We start from the raw sequence: 22,030 nt of genomic DNA, 5'->3' as shown, positions 1-22,030 counted from the left end.
CTTCATTGTAAAGTTGTGTAGTAACCTCAAGGCTGTTTTTCCTTGGACAAGGGCTTTGATTATTGACAGGAAACACTTAAATATTATACTGATCGCAGCTGATTTTAAAGTCAGTATTTGTTATGGCTGCCTTTAACGTAGCCTATGCTCTATAAGGCAAGCTTTTTTATAATTTCTTTAAGTAGTCTTCAGGAATAGTTCTCCGGGCTAACTGAAGGACATCCAAAGCTCTCCTTTGTATGTTTGCGTCCTTTGTGTTTCATTCTCTGGTAAGATAATCCCACACTGCTTCAATGCTCTGGGGAGGCCAATCTATGACTGATAGTGCCTCGCGGTGTGTTTTTACTTCACTGGCAGTGTGTGCACACCATGCCAAAATGTTTTTGTTTTTTATTATTATTGTAGAGTCAACTTAAGAAAACCTGGAGAACTATTGCTCAAGACCTCTTTAAAGAAATATGAGAGAATCTGGCACCTTGGAAGCAAAATGTAAATAAGTGAGGGGTGTTTAAGACTTTTCGCACAGTTTTGTATGAATCATATAATGGTTTACATGTTGACCTAACAAGATTTTATTCCTGGGAGGAGACACAAATCTCTTTGATGTTGTGTCAGGAAGGGCAAAATAAATAAACAGATCAAAATCAAAATATACCCACTGAAATATTCAGTTACCTGCTATGACGAGTAAAAAAGCAGCTTGTTCTTCTCTGAGAAAGCAAACTGAACAAAAGTGTTCAGCAGACCCACCACTACATTTATAACACGTCACTCATGTACAGTATATTGACAAGCAGGTCCATGTATTATGTTGTCTCTATCGCCACCTTCTGGTGTATGTTGAAACAAAACTATCTACTGTTCCACATTTTATTAAGGATGCTTTAGTAACGAGTTGCTTTATGTTCACTTTTATTTTTTCAACATCTGAAGCTTGACATTGTCAGTGGGAAATCACAAAAATAATCACTAGACTGCTTTAATAAGTTCCTTGAAATTATTACTTTTATTTCCGCACAGAAAACTGAAAAAGGAAATACTTTCTGTTAACCAAAACCAAGTCCAAGGTCATCTCATTTGTATTAATAAGTTTGTTATCAACCCAGTTAGCTATGTATACAGAGTGATGTTTCACTCTCTTTGTGTGTCAGTTGCTTTTCTGCCCTGGCTCCTCCTCCCCTGCCCTGCCAATGAATGGGACCTTTGTGGGGGTTTTCCTGGCATTCCAAGGGAATTCTTTTGCAGGTGAGGGTACGCAAATACTCCCACCCTCTGACTCTTGCAGCTTACAAGTGAACATGCAAATATGCTCCAAGGTGTTTGCAGTGCTCAGCTGTGCTAATCTCAAAAGACTTGCAGCAACTACAAGGGTGTGATCACAAGAGCAGACAAAGTGGGAGGGAAGGATCCCATTCAGGTGAGCGACCATACGCATGCCTAGAAACATGCTCACTGGAGTCTAGTGCCACACAATGAGACACATTGTACAGATGAAGTGAGGCAGCAGACTGAGCTGATATTTGCTTTCTATAACTATGAAGAATGGCTTTACAATAGCAGGAAGAGGGATCGTCTAGGATCACAGGACAGTGCTGTTACCTGGTGTGGATAAGAGGAGTACCACTGAGTTGTATGAGTAACAGACTGGCAGAGGAAAACACCAGACACTACTCACACTGGGACACTGAAGGTGAGTGTGTGTTTGGGAAGACATTTCCATACTTAGTTTTTATGTATTTTGTTACCTAAACTAAAGGATGTAATAACTTCAATCAAGCGGAAGGCTGGAATTATTGGAGTTTACACCATATTTAACTGTTTCTCTAGTTTCATCATTCTTTGTCGCGTACACTCACTCGCTTTGTCTGCCTCAGCTTCCCTCTCTATTGTTAGAACTTGTCAAGACAACACCGCTTGCGGGCACATTTGACTGTTCTTATGCTGACTTATTAACTACCTTTGAGGCTCAGGGACACACTGATATGACTCAGTCTATCGTAGCGAGTAAATTTAGAGCAAATATTTTAACTGATCATTTAAACCAGTTACAATCCAGCTCGCTTTAAGTATTTAAGTACTTTTCTCACTGCTCAAAAAACACACTTTTATCTACAGTTATGATCAGAGTCCACGAGAAGAAGGACTTTGTTTCTCCTTAATCTCCCTTTTGAATTGCTCCTCACCCATCTTTATCTTTCTTGCCCTTTGATATCTACGCAGTTCTTCTTCTGTATATTGCTCACTTCATTCATGACTGCCAGTACATCGAGAATTGATATTTGAGTTGAAGATAGTGGAAAGTCGAATCAAAAATTGCTGCTGTGATGAAAAGTTGGCACCATATGGTAGATTTCTTGGCTGTGAATGTGCTTGGATCATAGCAGCAGCCTGATCTTGATGCCATCTAGTGACCGCTGTTAAGTTTCAAGAATATGTACGTGGCTCATTCAGTGGCGTCACACTACTTTGGCAGGAGATCTTCATGATAACAAAAAGAAAAGAGGGAAATGTAACAAGAAAAGAAAAGAAAAAAATTCATTTGAATTTGGAAACAAGATTTTTATTTATTTACTTGAGTAACAGTGATAGTTAGATGTAATTTTTGTGTGTTTTCCAGCATCATGTTGCAGACAGTTGGGGAGTGGATCTGGTGGGACCGTTTGTGGCTGCCAGGAAATTTGTCCTGGTCTGCTTTAGAGGACAAGGAAGGTCGTGTCTATGCGAAAGTGTCTCATCTTTATGCCTCTCTACCCTGTGCCCTTTGCCTGCTTGTAGTCAGATACTTGTTTGAAAGGTAAGACCGCAAAGTATGTAAGTAAATATGCCTGTGTGTCAATGAGATTAGTAACGCAGTCATCTGGTTTTAGAATCCCAGGACTTTTTTGTGTTTAGGAGGAAGTGACCAGTTTTTGGTGCTGTTTCAGGTACTTTGCCACACCACTGGCTAATTTTTGGGGAATCAGGGACAAGATACGTCTCCCAGCAGAACAAAACCCTATACTAGAAAAATACTTCTGCAGCCAAACACGGGTTCCTTCTCAAGTGAGTTTTACTGCGAACACATGGATAATACAGTGATGTGAAGCCCCCACCCTGATCTCTTTTTTCAGACATATTTCATCATCATCATCATCATCATCATCGTTTATTTGTATAGCACTTTAAGAACACACCAGGCAGACCAAAGTGCTGAACAACACAGATATTTGTTACACTTATATTTTTTCAGGTCATCAACCGCAGCACGGTGGCACGGTGGTTAGCACTGTTGCCGCACAGCAAGAAGGTTCTGAGTTCAATTCCACCATCAGGCCGGGGTCTTTCTGTGTGGAGTTTGCATGTTCTCCCCGTGTTTGCGTGGGTTCTCTCCGGGTACTCCGGCTTCCTCCCACCGTCCAAAGACATGCAGCTTGTGGGGATAGGTTAATTGGATAATCCAAATTGCCACTAGGTGTGAATGGTTGTCTGTCCCTATGTGTTAGCCCTGTGACAGACTGGCAACCTGTCCAGGGTGTACCCCGCTTTTGCCCTATGACAGCTGGGATAGGCTCCAGCGCCTCCCGCGACCCTGAAAAGGATAAGCGGAAGCGAATGGATGGATGGATGGAAACAACCTTTATTATTAGACAAGGATAATCAGAGTAAATACAAAATGCAGTTTTTGAATTATGCTTTTTATTATTAAGGGGAAAAAAGGTGTCTGGACCTATGTGAAAAAGCAATGACCCATAAACCCCACAACTGGTTGTGCCACCCTTGTTATCAAGAACTACACTCAACAAAAATATAAACGCAACACCTTTGTTACTGCTCCCATTCCCCATGGGATGGACGTAGAGACCTAAAATTCATTCCAGATACACAATATAACCATCCCTCCCAAACAGTGGTCACAAATCAGTCCAAATGTGTGGTAGTGGGCACATCTGCTATATTGAGATAATCCATCCCACCTCACAGGTGTGCCACATCAGGATGCTGATCTGACATCATGAGTAGTGCACAGGTGTACCTCAGACTGCCCACAACAAAAGGCCACCCTGGAATGTGCAGTTTTGTCTCACAGCAAAATGCCACAGATGCCACAAGCAATGAGGGAGCGTGCAATTGGCATGCTGACAGCAGGAATGTCAACCAGATCTGTCGCCCGTGCATTGAATGTTCATTTCTCAACCATAAGCCGTCTCCACAGGCGTTTCAGAGAATATGGCAGCACATCCAACCGGCCTCACAACCGCAGACCTCGTGTAACCACACCAGCCCAGGACCTCCACATCCAGCAGGTTCACCTCCAAGATCGTCTGAGACCAGCCACCCAGACAGCTGCTGGAACAATTGGTTTGCACAACCAAACAATTTCTGCACAAACTGTCAGAAACCGTCTCAGGGACGCTCAACTGCATGCCCGTCGTCCTCATCGGGGTCTTGACCTGACTCCAGCTCGTCGCCGTAACAGACTTGTGTGGGCAAATGCTCACATTCGATGGCGTCTGGCACGTTGGAGAGGTGTGCGCTTCACGGATGAATCATGGTTCACATTGTTCAGGGCAGATGGCAGCTGAGAATGTCCCAGTTCTTGCATGGCCAGCATACTCACCGGACATGTCACCCATTGAGCATGTTCGGGATGTGCTTGACCGGCGTATACGACAGCGTGTACCAGTTCCCACGAATATCCAACAACCTCGCACAGCCATTGAAGTGGAGTGGACCAACATTCCACAGGCCACAATTGACAATCTGATAGACTCCATGCGACGATGTGTTGCACTGCATGAGGCAAATGGTGGTCACACCAGATAATGACCGGTTCTGGGTCCCCAGACCCCCAATAGCGCAAAAAACTGCACATTCCAGGGTGGCCTTTTGTTGTGGGCAGTCTGAGGTACACCTGTGCACTACTCATGATGTCAGATCAGCATCCTGATGTGGCACACCTGTGAGGTGGGATGGATTATCTCAATATAGCAGATGTGCCCACTACCACACATTTGGACGGATTTGTGACCACTGTTTGGGAGGGATGGTTATATTGTGTATCTGGAATGAATTTTAGGTCTCTACGTCCATCCCATGGGGAATGGGAGCAGTAACAAAGGTGTTGCGTTTATATTTTTGTTGAGTGTATAATCAAGTCTTTAGAATAACTGAAACTTAATCTTTCACATTACAATGGACGGCTTATTTAAGGTCATGACAGAGTATTTCAATTGGATTTAAGACTGGACTTTGATTACGCTAATCTAAAACCTTTTATTTTAAAAAAAAAACTTTTTTTTTGAGCCATTAACGTAAATTTTCTGGTAGGTTTCAGATATGTGTCTCCCTATCTGACCGCGCTTGAGCTTCAGTCATCCAGGTCTTGAAGCAGGAGAGCAGTTCTGGGATATGATGCTCTTTTTCTGAAATGCTGTGTTAGTTTTATGTCACATGTAACAGGACTTAAACCAGTCCACAGAATATTTTCCCCAAATATGAGCCGAGCCTTTGTGTTCTTTTTTGGTCAGCAGTGGTTTTCTCCTTGAAACTCTCACATAGATGTCATGTTCGACCAGTCTCTTTCTATGGTTGAATCATTAACCTTAACTGAGGCAAATGAGGTCTGCGCTTTTGCGACCTCCTGGACGAGCCTCCTTGGAGTGATTTTGATAGGTTGGATAGTCTTGGGAAGGTTCACCATTGTTCCAGGTTTTTCTCTATTTGTGGATAAGTGCCTTTATTATGGTTCAAGGAGTCCCAAAGCCTTTATAACCCTTTCCTGAAATGTCAGGAAAGGGTTGATGGTATTGGATTGGTTATTTCCTTGAATACTTAAAAGTGTAATTTAACTGCTGCATTTACTATTTACTCAGGTTATCTTTGTCTAATAATACCATTTGTTTGATGATCTGAAACATGTAAGGGTGACAAATATGACAAAAAAAAATAGTAAATGATTGAAAGTACAAAAGAAAAACAAATCCAGATTTTTGTTCAAATAAGCTACAGGTAAAATGCATTTTAATGGAACATCATAAAGTCTTTTTACGTGTGCATCACATCCCTTTAAACATGTTTGGTTGCCACAAATTTTAGTGGAATTGCACTGTTAAAGTGTGTTAATAATCAAAGACTAAAGCTTAGTCTTTGATTATTGTGGAAAGGTTATAAACACTGGAATGTCTCCTGTTGTGTCTCAGGCTGACGTGTGGTCTCTGTGTAAGAAGACTGGCTGGCCAGAAAGGAGAGTTCAGGTGTGGTTCAGGAGGAGAAGGAACCAGGAGCGACCGGGGCTTCGAAAGAGGTTCAGTGAAGCCAGGTGAGCGTATGTCTGTGTGAACTGAAGATGCACTGATATGAAAAGATTAATGTCTATGCAAATATGTGACATTATGGCTTTTGCCTGTCAACAGTTGGAGATGTGCATTTTATCTTTTTGCATTTTTTGGTGGAATCCTAGCTCTCTATGATGTAAGTACTGGGACTGTCCTTACAAGGCATTAGTGAACAGCCAGCTTGGTTGGTTTGTTTCTCTGATATTCACGTCACACTCTCTGCTTTACTGTTTTCCTTGGATTTAGAAACCCTGGGTTTATAATCTAAGGGAAGTTTGGGCAGGTTTTCCTAAACAGGTACGTGCCTATCCCTTTGGTATTTGCGATGGATTACACAGTACAGCATGATGAATGACACAAAAACACACCTGCTTGTCCCCACACAGTCCCTTCTGCCATCACAGTACTGGTATTACATGTTGGAAATGGGCTTCTATCTTTCTTTGGTCTTCAGTCTCACATTTGATGTGAAACGAAAAGTAAGTGTACAAATGTGTAGAGTGACAATGAAGTAGTTTCATTTATTTTAATCTTGGAGGATTTGTTTTCTACCCACAATACAACCTCCCCCACTATGTTTTATGCAGAGCCAAAGGACAATCACGAGCTTTTTAATAAATAAACATTTTTAATAAATGTTTAATAAATAAATAATAGGTTTCAATTATTCAGGCACAACATATGCATTTCTGTATATTAGAAATAATAAGAAAATGAGCAACGTAAAACAAAATTGTTGCTTCTACTATACATAAATGAATCACACTTAAATGTGTAATCATCTCCCAAAGGCACATTTTGAGACAGAAAAATATTTAATGTAATAATGTCATTAGATTATTATTAGATTAGATTTCTGTGTTTTTAGAATACAGTTTTGGGGGCAAAGCCTGTTGTATTATGTGATCTTTGTGTCTTATTTGTCTTGTTTACTTTTAGGACTTTAAAGAGCAGGTGGTTCATCATATGGCCACACTGACTCTCCTGAGTTTTTCCTGGATTTCAAACTTCGTCCGTATCGGAACCCTTGTCATGGTTGTTCATGACTCTTCTGACATCCTACTCGAGGTCAGTGCTGTAGCTGTATTAGCTTTAGTGAGGGTACTTATACTTATGGGTATGTGGTGTTGCATTGTCAGTTAGTCAGAAAAAGACTGATTAAAATTTGAACTTCAGCCAGCCACTCTTTTGAAATGATTGCATCTGTATTTTTTTATGATGACCTTTTTTTCTTAAAAAAAAATAAAAAATTGTAAAGGTGGTGATCCAGCAAAAATCTGGCAGTGAACAATTTCTGAGGTGGCATGTAAAATAAGAAAACTCATTCTTTGTGTTTGGAGGCTTTTTTAATGTGTCAAAATATACATAGATTTAAGTATAGAGTTACTTTAGGCATATTTGATGGCAAAACAGGTAACATGTATTTACTCTCCCCCCTTATAGGGTGCAAAAGTATTCAACTACGCCACGTGGCAGCAGACTTCTAACGGCATGTTTGTGGTGTTTGCAGTCGTCTTTATGGTGACAAGACTTATTGTTTTTCCTTTTTGGTAAGTATTTTAAAAGAAAAATTGCACCCTAGTGATGATCTTGATGATCTTAGTGTGATATGTTAAAATATTACGAGTGTGTTTTCCACAGGCTGATTCACTGTACATGGGTGTACCCACTGGAATTGTATCCTGCCTTCTTTGGCTACTATTTCTTCAACGTCATGTTGTTGGTTCTCCAGTTGCTCCACCTGTACTGGGCTGCTCTCATATTAAGAATGGTTTACAAGTTTATCTTTACCCAGGTGGGTTTACAGATGTCTCTGTGTCCATGCATGTGGGATGTGTGGGAATGTGGGGTATGTTTTATTTCTGTCTGTGTTGTTTATCCTCTTTGCTTATTTTCATCCTGCAGCTGGAAGGCGATGATAGGAGTGATAAAGAGGAAGATGACAGTGACCCACCGATAGAAAGAAACCACAAACCGAGTCACATGAATGGTTCTGGTGCCAGAGGCAGGGCCAATGGCCACTGAAACATACAGAGAGAAACAGAGAAAGATGTACAGCAGATATGTGGACATTTTTCTTCAAGTCTTTGGATTACAACTGTTAGAGTTTAACTGTTTGTAAAATGATAAAGCATATAGTATTATTCTAAAGCACAGAATATTATTGCATAGGTAACTGTGAAGGATTACAAAAATAAACTTGTATGACACTACATGCTTTCTGCAACTCCGTGACCACATGTTGTTTTACTCCACTCTTAAATGAAAAACAGAAATTCTTTTTCATTTATTTTGTGCTTTTGTATGTTGGTGGGAATAATTAGTAACAATAAAGACAAATATGAAAATGTATCAGAGAGACAGGTCACGCTGGAGAGGCGTAGCTGAGATAGTTTGGACATGTGCAGAGGGGAGAGAGTGAATATACTGGACAAATGATGTTGAATATGGAGCTGCCAGGTAGGAAGAAAAGAGGAAGACCACAAAGAAGATTTCTGGATGTAGTGAAGGAGGACATGCAGAGGGTTGGTGTAATAAAAGAGGATGCCTGGGGTAGAGTGAGACAGAGGCAGATGATCCGCTGTGATGACTTCCAAAGTGAGCGGCTGATATGATATGACAATATGACTTTTAGATCTCACATGCATGGGTTATTCTATTTCAAATAGGACAAATTATAAACCATGAACCTTTTAAAATAAGATATACTTTATAAATGTTGCAAATAAATTACAGTTGCCAAAACAGAAAAAAGCACATACAATTACCAATAAAGTGGCTCAAGTCAATACCATTAAAATAAAATAAAAAAAACAGCTCAAAAAAACACACAAAAACAATACAATTGCTCTATAGAGCAAAAAAACTTAAAAAAAAAAATCAAATCAAGCAAGATTAAAGCGGATTAAAAAGCCACAACACAAATATATGGCTGTATGAATGTACTACACTGCAGTTGTTTTGTTTCTAATTACAACCTCGACGTCTCGCGACGATCAGCGAGAACTGACGAGTACACCGTTACCATAGAGACTACATCACAAACCAAGCTAAAATAGCTAAAGCAGCTAAACTTGTTAAACTTTCCGGCATGTACTCGCAGTTTTGCCTGAGTGAAAAATGGCACATATAAGAACTTACCGCACACCTGTGAAAATGGGAAACTGGTTTGAAGAGCAGCGCTTAAAAGAGGTTTGTTTAAAAAGAGAGAGAGAGAAAAAAAACTACTGGAACATTTAATGTTTCAACCAGCAATGGGTTGAAAATAGCACTGGTAGTAATTCAGTGTTATTATATATGTTTAGGAAGTGAATTTGATTCGGGGTTACGAGGTTCTAGTTAACACAGACTTACTGCGAACTGGGCATCGATCTAATAAATAATAACAAATAGTCTGCTAATTTTTGGAATTTTTTAATAAACATTTAGCCTTTTACAATTCATGGTCAAAATATTCCCATATTCTTCGAAATGTACTTTACATCTGACTGTTTATAGTCCTGTTTCCACACCTAAAGAAAGTATTCAGTGCTAGACGTTTTATGAGTTGTAGGCAACACAAAAATACGTTGATATAGCTATTGGGGTAAAGTTTTCAGGGTTCAACTGCACAGAGACAAAAACAAACGCAAAATGTCACGCAGCTAGATATAATCCTGAAATACTGAATTGGGGAGATTACAAAAAAATTTTGTAATAATGGTTTAATGCTACTGTAAATGTTTTTAAGTAATTGATTTGCTTTACTTGCTACAGTAACTAGTAGTGGTGGGACTGAAAAGAAAACTGTGTTAAAGAGTACTTACTTGATGTCTTATTTTTTTTCTCCAGGATGAAGTAAAAGAACATCTGGAGAAAAAAGAGAGGGGTGAGCTTGCTGGCCAGAAAATGGACTTCCTCAAAGAGAACATTTTAAAACCGGTAAAATGGGTTTTAACCTAATAAAATACTTGTTGAAACCAATCACACTGGCAATGTGCTAATAAGGGACTTTATCTGTTTGTGTAGGTGAAATTCTCCGTGACAAATGATGGCACTCTGCACTTTGGTGATATTGTGATGTTAGTGAACATGGGAGGAGGAAACAGGGAGTGCAGTGCAGTGAGCATCAATGCTGATGTTAACAGCTTAACAAAGATTCCTTCTCCCAGCATTCAAGCTCCGTGTGCAGTCAGCGCTGTCAGGAGTGTCCAGCCGTGCACACGCACAGCTTTCGTCATTACCAGGTAAACACCCTCAAATTTACATTAACATAAACTTTAATACTTATAGCAACACCCTGATTTAAATCTGCAACATCTGCTTGTGTGACATCAGTGTAGATGGCAGTCCTGAGGGATCCACTCTTCATTTTGAGCAAAGTTTTGCCTTAAAGACAACAAGTGGCTTTGCCAGGGGAGTAAGTGAACACACACACACACACACACACACACACACACGCGCACACACACACACACACACACACACACACACACACACGCACGCACACACACACACACACACACACACACACACACACACAATACACATTTTAATTACATGTTGAATACAAAGAGTATCTTGAATGGGCATTCCAGTGATTTTCCACATAAAAATCCTTTAGTATGTTTGTTACAGTTATTGTCAGTTATTTCAGTTGTGTTCTTGGTATGAGAGGAGGATATAAGTCTTTTAAGCACTGATTATTATATAACACTGTTTTTTCAGTTATGTCTTTGGACTGATCTAAACTAGATGTGTTGAGTTTAGAGGATTTATTAAGGTGTTTATTACTGGTAGTAGATACAGTGTTGAAGTGTAATACCAGAAAGGATGGCCTGTACAAATGAGCCAATATGTATGAATAGTCTGTTTATTATAGTATTTTAGTAGCTTTATATAAGTTATGACATTACCTTTAAAAACCTGATCTTGTCAGTGTGCCAATTACTGGAAGGTTAAATTATTATCTTTCTAAGAAAAAAACAATTACCACTAAGTTGCGTTCTTTTTAACACAGTGTGATCCATTTGTGACAGGTGTGGACTATAGTCAAGCTAGTTTGGCACCTGGACCCTTGTAGGTCACTTGACACACTACACGCTCTTATACTACTGTGGGTTCTTGCTTTTAAAGTGAAAGCTGAAAAAAATTGAAACAGTCCCTCTTTTCTTTATCCCAGAGGATGAAAAACAATTTCAAACTGTGATGGTTCAAATAGTTTTTGCACATCACCTCAGTCCATCTCTAAAGAGTTAGGTCCCAAAGAACACATTGGCTTTTTATACTATGCTTTTTTCATTACCTTAGGAGAGTTTGAATTTGAATTTGTGGCGATAGCAACAAACTGTGTTTACTGGGTTAAGGCCATGCATTAATGTCAGATATGAAGTCATGTTGGTTTTTAATTCACTGCTTTCTGAGAGTGTTCGACTTTCTCCCTTGCATACAGATATTTCTCAGGATTATCTAGCCATCCATAAATCCCCTTTTTTAATGCAAGATTTAAATGGCTTCTAGGTTGCTATAGTCTTTTTTAAATGAACTTTTAACATGCCATGCTTTTTTCTTATGTCTAAATGTAGATATCCAATATCCTGTCAAGAAAACAAAAATCAAAATAGAGAAAGGTTCACAGGAGGCACGACATAATGAACCAGCAAAGCCTAAGGGCAGACACACACTAAATGCACATGGGAAGATGAATAAATGAGACACAGGTAAAGTCATTCAAGATGATAATGAAGTAAAATAGCCCAGAAGGGATGAAAAAGTACAAGGGAATAACGCTCAAAATGAAAGAGGAAAATTTAAAGCAGAACAAAGAACAGATGCAGAAAAACAGCAAGCTATAGACAGGGTGAACAGAAAACGCACAGGAAAGGAAAACCACAAACACATGGAAGTACCATAACTAATGTTACAACATGAATCAAAGCAGGGTCTCATATACACATGGGATGTATGTACAATTTGAATGATTGCTTCTTGTATTTACATGTATTCTTTCCCTTTCTTTCCCTCAGCTTTACTTGACGAGTGACCTGCAAAGTTTTCAAAAGGTAAGTTAAGTTTTAACATTAATTACAGCAAAAATAACTGTGACAATGCTTTAAATGAAAAATTAATGGAAAAATTGTGCATTTGTACATACTGTACATACTTTAGTGCAAGATGACATAATTATGTTCCCCCTTTTTGTGAGAATTTTTACTATTATCATATATTTTGACCTAAAAGTGTGCAAAAAAGTCTCGCCTCCAAGAAGTAAGCCTGGAAGACAGCGATTCCTTTCTGTCATGGTGGAAGATAGTTTACTTTGACCCCCAGGAAAGACTTGAATATGAGGGTCTGCCAGTTCCTGTAAGTGTTTACTGTATCTTCCTGGTTACACCTGCTGCAGCATCAGTGTTATAAATGCATTATGTTCCTTTCACTGCCATTAAGAATTGTGTTTTGTCTATGCTTTTTTAGGCTAATGTGAAGGTGCTGATTGTACATTGCAAAACAAACCAGGCTCTTGCTGTTCTGGGTGATCAAGTCCTCTGGTATTTTTCAATTTTCTTTTCAAATGTAACTCCAAACCAGTTGTGTTGGGCATTTATGATATCAGCTTAGATGTCTGTTAGCACATTAGCAATAACAAACAATACTCTAGGATACATAAGGAGCAAGTAAAGAAGAAAACAGTACATTTTTGCTACAATGACATTAAAATTGCACTGCTACTCAGGTCCAATTAGCTAATCAGCTCCACAGCCGCTATAAGAACATGTGAAAGCAACCATCTGTTGTGTCCTTAATAATGACCACCAAGATGTGAATTCATTTGTGCATAACAGTTGTGTCCTTGCAGGACCATGTACGGCAAGGAGTATGAGCTGACGGCTCACACGTTCTTGGATTCCCATAAAGCTGAACAGGACAACAATCACTGGATACTCTGCACCGCTGATCCTGCAGGGGACGGACTTGTACTTTTCAAACAACCACAGTTGATGGCTAAAAAAACAGAACTTGAGGCGTTCTCAGAAGCTAACCCTAGTGTTTAACACCATCTGTTTTTATGCTAAAATGTATTGTAATAAAGGTTTTTTTTTTCTGGTTAGGTCATCACTTGTAATGCAGGAAGATTCTAGTGCAAAAATCAGTAACACATAACCACCAACTGTTAAGTGTGTTTTACTAGAAGTAATAAGTAATAATTTGACAGCAATGTTCATGAATTTGTTAATAACTAGTTTGTAAACCATCTATGAACATTATCTGGAAAGCTATAACAAAGTTGCAGCTGATGTTAAAATATTAATAATTAACACTTTATTATGTGGATGATTATTATACAGCTGGAACTTGTATTTGATTGTTTTTTTAATGTTTTTTTTTTTATTGTGCATAAATAGTCAGTTCAGTTAGCATCAGAAGACTGTGATGCAAATAACAGAAAGTTATTCGAGGGAAGGCTGTATAAAGTAAATAGAACTGGTCCCAGCACGGTTCCCTGTGGAGCTCTGTATAGAAAACACTCCCCATTTTCATGAGGAAATGGAAATCTGTTTCGCAGATATGAGGTCTAGCAGGACAAACACAGAGATTAATCAACTGTCAGCAGGCATAAGTAGATCATTCATAACCTTCACCAGTGCCGTTTCTGCACTGACTAGAATTTGCTAAATAAACTAAAGTAAAAAGAAGGTTGGAGTTTGGTCAATAATTTGCTAAGACAGCTGGGCCAAGTAGAGGCTTTTTAAGTAATAGTAAACTTATCTTAACTTATCTTAAAAGCCTGTGGTAGGTACCCTAGTAATAAAGATAGATTTATCATATTTAAGATCGATACATTAGTTAATTGTGGGACTTTTTAAACAGTCTTATCAAAAGGGGTCTAATAGAGTTGATGGTTTGAAGGAAGTAATCATTGGAAGTTAACTGAGGAATATCGATCTATACTGCTTATAAATTCAGGAACGTCCAAAGATGCAACCCTCATCTGCAAAAAAGCTGTGACTTTGTAAATAATGTAAAGCAAAAATGATTTAAGTCTTCTATTTAACTGAAACTGCAATACAAAGTAATGTTCTGTAAAAGAAAATTGAAAAGAAAAATTTACAAAACATTATTGTTCTCTCAATTTTTTTTTTGGCAATTGGGGAAAAATAAACAGCAAGAAGGAGACGATCCCAGAAGAACCTTCCAAGAAGAGCCAATATCCCAGTTGTGTGTGTGATAGGAGAGACAGCTAGTCTACCCCTTGGAAGTTTAAGTCTATCTCACTGCAGGAACGACTCTGAGGGATGGCTTTAGAGAACAACGAATATTAAAAACAGACCTCTGTTCTCTGAGATGTCTGCGGGATTAGGTTTCGGTTTAAATTTTTTCTTTTGTCTTCATGACCTCAATTGTGGGGCAGAGGTTCTGGAAGCATTATCAGTAAACCAGACTTCCAAGTGCATGGCTTAGACCTCAGTTTTTTGTTTTATCTGAGCTTGCATTTAAGTTACCATCGCTGAAGCAAAACAAACAAACATCACAATGAGACGTGTTTGTTTTCTCCTGGTTTTGGTCGTAATGTGCAGCATCATGTTTCTTCTAATTATATGCAGTGAAATACATATAATGATCCCGCTCAGAGTTTAAAAGGTTTTATGTAGCTACATCATTGATGTTTTTTTCCCTTATGTGTTGTTTCACAGCAGCGTTTGAACATGTTTGCTGCTATTATGCTTTTCATTTAAGTGTCATTCGTCTGAAACGGACTGTGTTGCTGCACCTGCCAGGTGATTGAGCCACACTGAGCGTGACTCAGAGACAAAGGGAGAAGCCCTTACTGCACATGGTGGTTCTGAAGAACTTCTCCACTGCAGAGAGGTAAGCCAACCACAGGGAAAGACAGTTAACTGTAATATTTTTGGCGTCTGCAGCAGTGGTGAAAGAGAGAATCGAGATACTAGAAGATCTGTAATGTCAGCATGGTTGATTTTAGTTTGTCTGAAGAGTGGTTTATTTTCATAATAAAAACAGCACCACAGATCAATACATTAGTAGTTAATTAATTAATTAATTAATAAACATTTATTTGCCATATACAGTTCCAGAAAACATTCAAGTACACGATGATGTGGCTCCGGAGCTTTTAAATTACGTCTTAAATTAAGTTTTTTTTTCAATAGTGCAGTAGATACTGAGAGGAATGAGAGCTTACAGCGGTTTGTTTTACAGCCGCTTGCTGTAACATCATCTTCCATGGCCAGTTCATGGTCAGAGTCCACATTAGACCAGCTCTTGATAACCAGTAAGCGCATGCAAGGCAAATGCTTATCATTAACACACTAAAACCATAAAATACACGATCAATCACACTATTTGTTTTCTGCAGTTAATGTGTAATTTATGTAATAAATTACACATTGAAATGATGTAGTGCCTTTATATTACTAACAAAAAATAAATAAAAAATAATGATTTTGCTGTAAATATAACAACAACAACAAAAATACTTTTATACATGTTGACGGAGGATGAAGTGAGTGGTCTGAGGAAATGAACTGACCTAAAGTCTGCTGGAGCAGCAGTCAGTACTTCTGTAATACTTGCCAGATGGCAGCAGGGTGAATGCTGTGGCTTGGCCGGTAAAATAAAAAATCTGCTTTCTAAGAACCTTGTTCACTGTAACTAGCATCTTGTTGTTTATTTCAGTAAGCCAACAATAAATGGGTTTGAAAAACTTTCAATAAAGCAGCTGGATTGTGGTTTATGTGCCAATATAGATATGCAGTCTCTGTGCCCTCCCACTCCTGGGGAAACTATCCAGACAAAGAATGACTCTATCCTGCTGGAAAATTACTGGAACCAGTCTGAAGTCATGTTAACGTTTAACTTCACAGTTAACCCACCCACCCCACTCCACTCCTAAGGTGGTTTAAAATTTTGATTCTTCAAAAAAAGTCATATAATTTTTCCTGGACAAGAAAACCTGTTTAGTCAGTTTTTTTGTATTATTTATATAAGAAATATTATTGTATAATATGTATATATTTATGTGGTGCAGTCAGAAGCAGGAAGTATGGGAAACATGGATAGGTTTGTAAAAATGACCTCCAGGAGCTAGCATCGTAAGTTAACAACAGTAGTCTTATCCAGTCACAGTGTGTCAGGGTCAAGTTGACAAGTAGTTGCCTGAAATAGGCTCGTAACTTTATACAAATTTTATAATTATATTATTTTTTAATTATACAAATTGTAGACAGCTGCTCAACTCATTAAGAACAGTAACATAAGCGTTTCGTCCTCCTTATTTGTATTTATTGTGTTTTTTATGTCATTGACAGAATTTAGATTGACTGTGTAACCAGACAGTCATAGCAGTGGATGTACCTGGACTGGTGGCTGTTGTGTGTTTTTTAAAAATATTCTCATCCTGGTCACCGAAATCAAAGAAAGTGCAGAAGACATGTGATGGCAACAAGAACAAAGTTACCATTGTTGGCAGCCAGAAAATCAGTATTCTGGTGGGGGTTCCTACCCTGACAGGTAGAACTTTTGAACTGATTGATCATTATTGCTTTCAGTATGTGTTCTTTCCTGCAGGAAAGAACACATACTGAAAGCAATAATCAAACACGTGGAGAGCATGCTCTCCACGTGTTTGACTGTGTCTTTGTCAACTTGTTTATTTTCTCTACTTCTCGTTTAGCAACACGGGTTGGAGCGTGAAGCAAGTGAGTAGCTGAAACTGTAAGCCAGAAGGGTGATGGTCAGTGCACAAGTATTATTATTATGCTGCTACTATAAAGCATCTGACAAGTTTTTCTTGTTCTGAGTTTGAGGGCCATTGTCAGCCTCACATACTCAGGTTTCCAGGGATGTGTGTGTAGGCAAGCTTACATTATACCTGAAACAATAGCACTGAAAGAACGCAGCGCCTCCTGAAGGGCAAGGGCTGTCCTAAAACGGTTTTATGGTGTTTTTATTACAACATGCTTATCTCTATCTGTTTTTATTACAATATGATTATGTCATCGCGACGTTGTATGGCGCCATATTAAAAAATAGTGTAGTTGTTCGTCTCTCTCTATGCCCTTTCACATGAAAGTTTCTTGAAATTGTTTTTTGAGGTCAACTTTGACCCTGGGTGCTAACAATTAAGGTCAAGGTCAAATAGGTAGGTCAACCTAGGTACTCATGTCCACTAAGGTGTAGTTTATTGTTGTCTAAATTTAATCTACAAAAGAAACTGTGAGTGATATAAAGTTTTTATGATTTTCACATTTGATATGACCTTGATTTTTACCAAAATTAAATCAGCTCGAGCTGTAATCGGTATCTAACATCACACAAAAATTGAAAAGACAGACAGACCAATTACTCCCTCCCATCGAGGGAGAAAAAACATAATGTTGCCAGTTAAACAAGGGTCGTTTGTAGTAGTTATTTTGGTTTGGGTATGTATTTTTAGGCCACCGTGTACCTTTCACTAAAAAGATCTGGTTGTAGCAGATGCCAAATGGGTTGCAAAAGATAGACTTGATTTTTCAGATTCACGACTACCCTGTAACTCTGGATCTAGTCTAAGTACTATAAGTTTTAATGCACCGACAAACTAAAATATTTGACACCTGTCTAGAAGAACAATAGTGAGGTAGGGCATTGAGGCCAAAACTATAAATTTACTAGCCTAATCATTAGGAGCCCTAGTTCAGACTTAGAGGGATAATAATAATAACACTGGCTCTAGAGAGAGTCTTTTGCATTTGTTACAACTTTAGCAGGGCTTGCTGTGATGTTGCTTTCTCTGGATAAATCCAGGGGATGTGGGTAAGTAACAACATTTTTTAAGGCTTTGCAGCCACTTTAGTTTTTACTGCATGCTTGAAAAGATGCTTTGGTAGCTAAAGTGAGGGCTGCTCAGTTGGTTGTAATGCCGACCTCATCACCAGATGTCACTAAAATTCTACACACTGCTCCTTTAAATGGCACATTTAATCTGTTGTGCAGGTCTCACTTTTTACAAAGCTAGATTTATATTGTTGCACAGTCAAATGTTTCTGTAACAACAAGTGAATTGTCAGGACTCTAAAAAAAGCAAAAAATAAAACAGATTGTCTTTTTGTTCTAGAGCTAAAGGACTGAAATTAGTCTATAGCGATAGTTCACTTGATTTCAGTGCAGTGTATTTAATGTGTGACCTATGCAGAGGTACACCGATTATCAGAAATACTGGCAAAATATAAGGAAGTTTAAATGTCAATATAGCATTTAGTTGGATTTTAAAAATTTTTTTCAATGTAACCTGTAACCATTTTTCACATCACTTATCCAGTGTATGGTCCTTTACTTACATTGTCTAAATCAGAATGTCTCTTTTGCATTGATGTTACATTTACTTTGTGCACTTTTTTTTAAGGTGGATTGTTTTTTTGCATCACCATGCTGGAACCATTTCAGCACTGCGACACTTTTGCTTCCTGCTGTGGTGTGTTTTATTTCGTGGGTTTCAAAAAATACTGAAAAATATTCACTAATATAGTTTTAAAAAATCATAATGTGCTTTGCTATTTTTTTTGGTAAAACTGAAAAAATGGAAAATTCCCAGAGAAGAACAATAATAATTTTAGTTTTAATAATATAATTTTGATTAAAAATATATGTGCATGCTGTTACAAAAACAGAAAAATAAAATGGTAACAAATGGATGGATAGGAAAGCTTAAGTTGGAGGATGCGGGAAAATGGGCTGATGACATGCTGTCATTTATATTTTATGTTCAATTTGTGGCAACGTGTGTAATGCAGTAATGTGACTAAAATTCTATAGCCCATATTATAATCCATGTGCAATGCATAATAGGTTACTAATGATGGCTTCCCATACAGCCTCAAAAACCTTTGTGGGCTGTAATATCATCATTAGTTCGCCACATGGCTTGTAACGACCAGTATCCTTTGACATGTTTACAGCTGACTTTTTACAGGTCTAGTTGCGTACAAGCTGATGTTGAAACTTCATGGTATCTTCTTATGTTCTAAAAACTCTGTACTTGCTTTCTTATGTTAAAAGACACTTTAAACATCACAATTTTGGAACTGGGTTTCTATCAACAAGTAATTCCTCAGTGCTCTGATTCTTTTGGGAGTGTTTGGGGAGAAAACAGAAACAGGCAATGAAGAAATGAGTCTTCTTTGAGGAAAACCTAATTGTCAATAGAGAATTGTAGACCAGACATTTTATAGGTACACCTTCCTGATGCCTGGTTAGACTTGCTTTTGCCTTGAGAACTGCCTTTATTCCTCATGGCATAGATTCAACAAGACAGTGGAAACATTCTTCAGAGATTTTGGTCCATATTCACATGACAGCATCACATTGTTGCTGCAGATTTGTCGGTTCCACATCCATGACGTAACTTTCCCTTTTCAACTTTCCACCACATCCCAAAGGTGCTTTACAATTTGGTGGATTGTTATGTTCCAGAAAGCAGTTTGAAATGATTAGAGATTGTAGTATGGCGTGGTATCCTCCTGGAAGCAACCATCAGAAGATAAAGACACTGCAGTCATAAAGGGATGGACATGGTCAGCAACAATACTCAGGTAGGCTTTGGCATTTGAACAATTCTCACATAGCACTAAAGGGTTTAAAATGTGCCCATTAACTTTTAATCCACTATTACTACACTACCACCTGTTGATTTACTATCAAATCAAAGCAATCTGGCTGTTCTAGTTAAACCTCTGGCATTTTCACACGGAGAACAGAGAACTGTCGCTGTCTGGATGTTTTCTCATTTTAACCATTCTCCATAAACACCAGAGATGACTATGTGGGAAAATCCAATTGGATAAGCAGTTTCCTTAGTACTCAGACCAGCACCAACAAATTCAAAGTCACTTAAATCACCTTTCTTCCCTGTTCTGATGGCTGGTTTCAACATCAGCAGGTCGTCTTCATGACATCTACATGCCTAAATACACCGAGTTGATCTACGCTACCAAGCAGAGGAACAAGCATACTTAGTTTCTCCACAATAATTTTAATATAATACGCACGTTTCTCCAGCAGAGGGCGACAACTAAACACCCTTTTCAGCAACCACAGCACCATACGGTAACTGAAAAAAACTGCGCCGCTTCTCATTAGAAAACATTGCAGTACATGTCCGGAATTTTACGATTGTCAAGCATATGTGAGGTTTTTTTTTTAAATTATTATTGTTTTTGTAATATGTTTTTGCTAATTTTCATATCATATCACATATTTACGCAACTAAAGGACTCCATTACTATAATACATGTAGCTTTATTTGAAAATACAATGAGAAGCAAGCATAAGTCAGCAGTTCCTTTTCCCAAATAAAGATCAGTGATGCTGCTGTTTATAATTCATAGCTCATAGTATTTATTGCAACGACATCGTTAATTTCGTTCGTAAATCAAAATGTAAAGGAACAAGGAGATAAAAGACAACCCGCTTTCATTCAAAATGAAAACTAATTACAAATATCCGCTGGAGTTAACCTTAGTTAGGCTCACATGTTCCCAGTTAGGGGATGCTGTGCGGTATGGATCGATAACCACGCTCCTTGCACAGCGTGTTGTCTGCTGCGTGTATTGGCTGAATGAAAGATAAAAGCACAACTCAAGTCCCCGCTTGACTACATGTCCATGTCGGATTTTACTTTTTACCCTACCCGTGACGATAGTGCGCAGCGTAACCTATGGTACAGCTCCTGAGCACTAAATAGACTTCAAAACACTGAACGTCGTCCCCTGTATGCCAGAAGTCCTGCAACCCTTAAAGTGTATTAAATCAGACAGTTTCATGAACAGAACAGTGTAAAAGATTTCTACTCTGAACCATATGAAACATTGTCACACATAAGAGTCGTCAGCTGAGTTACTCGAATGTGATCCTTTCAATCTTAGACAAATCTGCAGTGACCTGCGAAAAGACGAGTTTAAAAGCCATAAAAAATTAAAGTCCACATTTCACTTCATTGAGCAGACCTGCCGATCTTGTTTTTAGCCCAGCAAAATGCATATTATAAAGGAAAATATGTAGGAAATATAGCTAGTATTAAAAATTAATTTCATCACCTGTCAGTACCTCTTATTACAAGTGAAATCCAACGGTGATAAAGGGTAACTACGAGGATGTTAGTAACCAGTGAAACCACCCAAACATAATCTAATCAGCTAAAATGAAGTGAAACATGCAGTACAATTATTCACTCCCTCCTACAACAAAGAAAAACATATTTATTTAGTACATCATTCACAAATATTTATTTACTTACCTTTTGAAAAAATTATTATGAACAAATCCAGAGGAGTAAGATATGTATGCATATTTAAACTAAACAGAAAAATAAGATGTGTCTGTACTTGGATAATAAAACAAAGGCAAAATTCTTCAGGGCTAAACTCTCACTGTAACTGTAAACATTGTAATCTTTTGACTCGCTCTGGAGCACAAAGTTATTCAGTCAACAATGTGCACTCTTTGAAGTAATCCATCTCAGATAACATGATTTGTGTGCCAACAACGTTATATTTTATCCCACCTAATTCTTTTTACAAAATGTAAAACTTCTTTAACCTTGACTGAGATAAATGTTTCAAAGCTCTGTTAGGCAAAGGACACATTAACTGACAATAAAAAAAAAATAACTTTGTGCCTGTTCCTCTGTCCTAAAAGCCAAATTCTTACACTGAACTAACCTTCAGTTTGTTACACAAAAG

The 22,030-nt window shown here is 38.2% G+C and overlaps 2 protein-coding genes across 2 annotated transcripts; both read left to right on the top strand.

The window, feature by feature from the left end:
* Positions 1 to 143: 143 nt before the first annotated feature.
* Positions 144 to 8,527, top strand: cers3b (ceramide synthase 3b). Its single transcript, XM_026177088.2, has 12 exons — positions 144 to 1,417; positions 1,542 to 1,690; positions 2,618 to 2,794; positions 2,925 to 3,042; positions 6,180 to 6,298; positions 6,393 to 6,450; positions 6,561 to 6,611; positions 6,701 to 6,793; positions 7,254 to 7,382; positions 7,758 to 7,864; positions 7,956 to 8,109; positions 8,220 to 8,527. Exons 3-12 carry the CDS (start codon positions 2,622 to 2,624, stop codon positions 8,337 to 8,339), a joined length of 1,122 nt encoding a protein of 373 aa, XP_026032873.1. The 5' UTR covers positions 144 to 1,417; positions 1,542 to 1,690; positions 2,618 to 2,621; the 3' UTR covers positions 8,340 to 8,527.
* A 291-nt stretch (positions 8,528 to 8,818) lies between these two features.
* cfap161 (cilia and flagella associated protein 161) lies at positions 8,819 to 14,407 on the top strand. The gene is made up of 8 exons (XM_026177087.2): positions 8,819 to 9,506; positions 10,146 to 10,235; positions 10,323 to 10,540; positions 10,632 to 10,713; positions 12,320 to 12,355; positions 12,534 to 12,656; positions 12,768 to 12,841; positions 13,150 to 14,407. Exons 1-8 carry the CDS (start codon positions 9,435 to 9,437, stop codon positions 13,343 to 13,345), a joined length of 891 nt encoding a protein of 296 aa, XP_026032872.1. The 5' UTR covers positions 8,819 to 9,434; the 3' UTR covers positions 13,346 to 14,407.
* Positions 14,408 to 22,030: the final 7,623 nt, after the last annotated feature.

The sequence above is a fragment of the Astatotilapia calliptera genome, chromosome 7, assembly GCF_964374335.1.
Source record: "Astatotilapia calliptera chromosome 7, fAstCal68.1, whole genome shotgun sequence".
NCBI classification, from domain to species: Eukaryota; Metazoa; Chordata; class Actinopteri; order Cichliformes; family Cichlidae; genus Astatotilapia; species Astatotilapia calliptera.
The sequence above is the reverse complement of the archived record's forward strand: the minus strand, read 5'-3'. Positions and strand labels throughout refer to the sequence as shown.

Coding starts and splice junctions, on each gene's coding strand:
- cers3b (XM_026177088.2), top strand. CDS start 2,622: ATGTTGCAGACAGTTGGGGAGTGGATCTGGTGGGACCGTTTGTGGCTG. Junction 2,795..2,924: donor GTCAGATACTTGTTTGAAAG/GTAAGACCGCAA, acceptor GTGCTGTTTCAG/GTACTTTGCCACACCACTGG. Junction 7,865..7,955: donor CTTATTGTTTTTCCTTTTTG/GTAAGTATTTTA, acceptor TGTTTTCCACAG/GCTGATTCACTGTACATGGG.
- cfap161 (XM_026177087.2), top strand. CDS start 9,435: ATGGCACATATAAGAACTTACCGCACACCTGTGAAAATGGGAAACTGG. Junction 10,236..10,322: donor AAGAGAACATTTTAAAACCG/GTAAAATGGGTT, acceptor CTGTTTGTGTAG/GTGAAATTCTCCGTGACAAA. Junction 10,541..10,631: donor ACAGCTTTCGTCATTACCAG/GTAAACACCCTC, acceptor GTGTGACATCAG/TGTAGATGGCAGTCCTGAGG.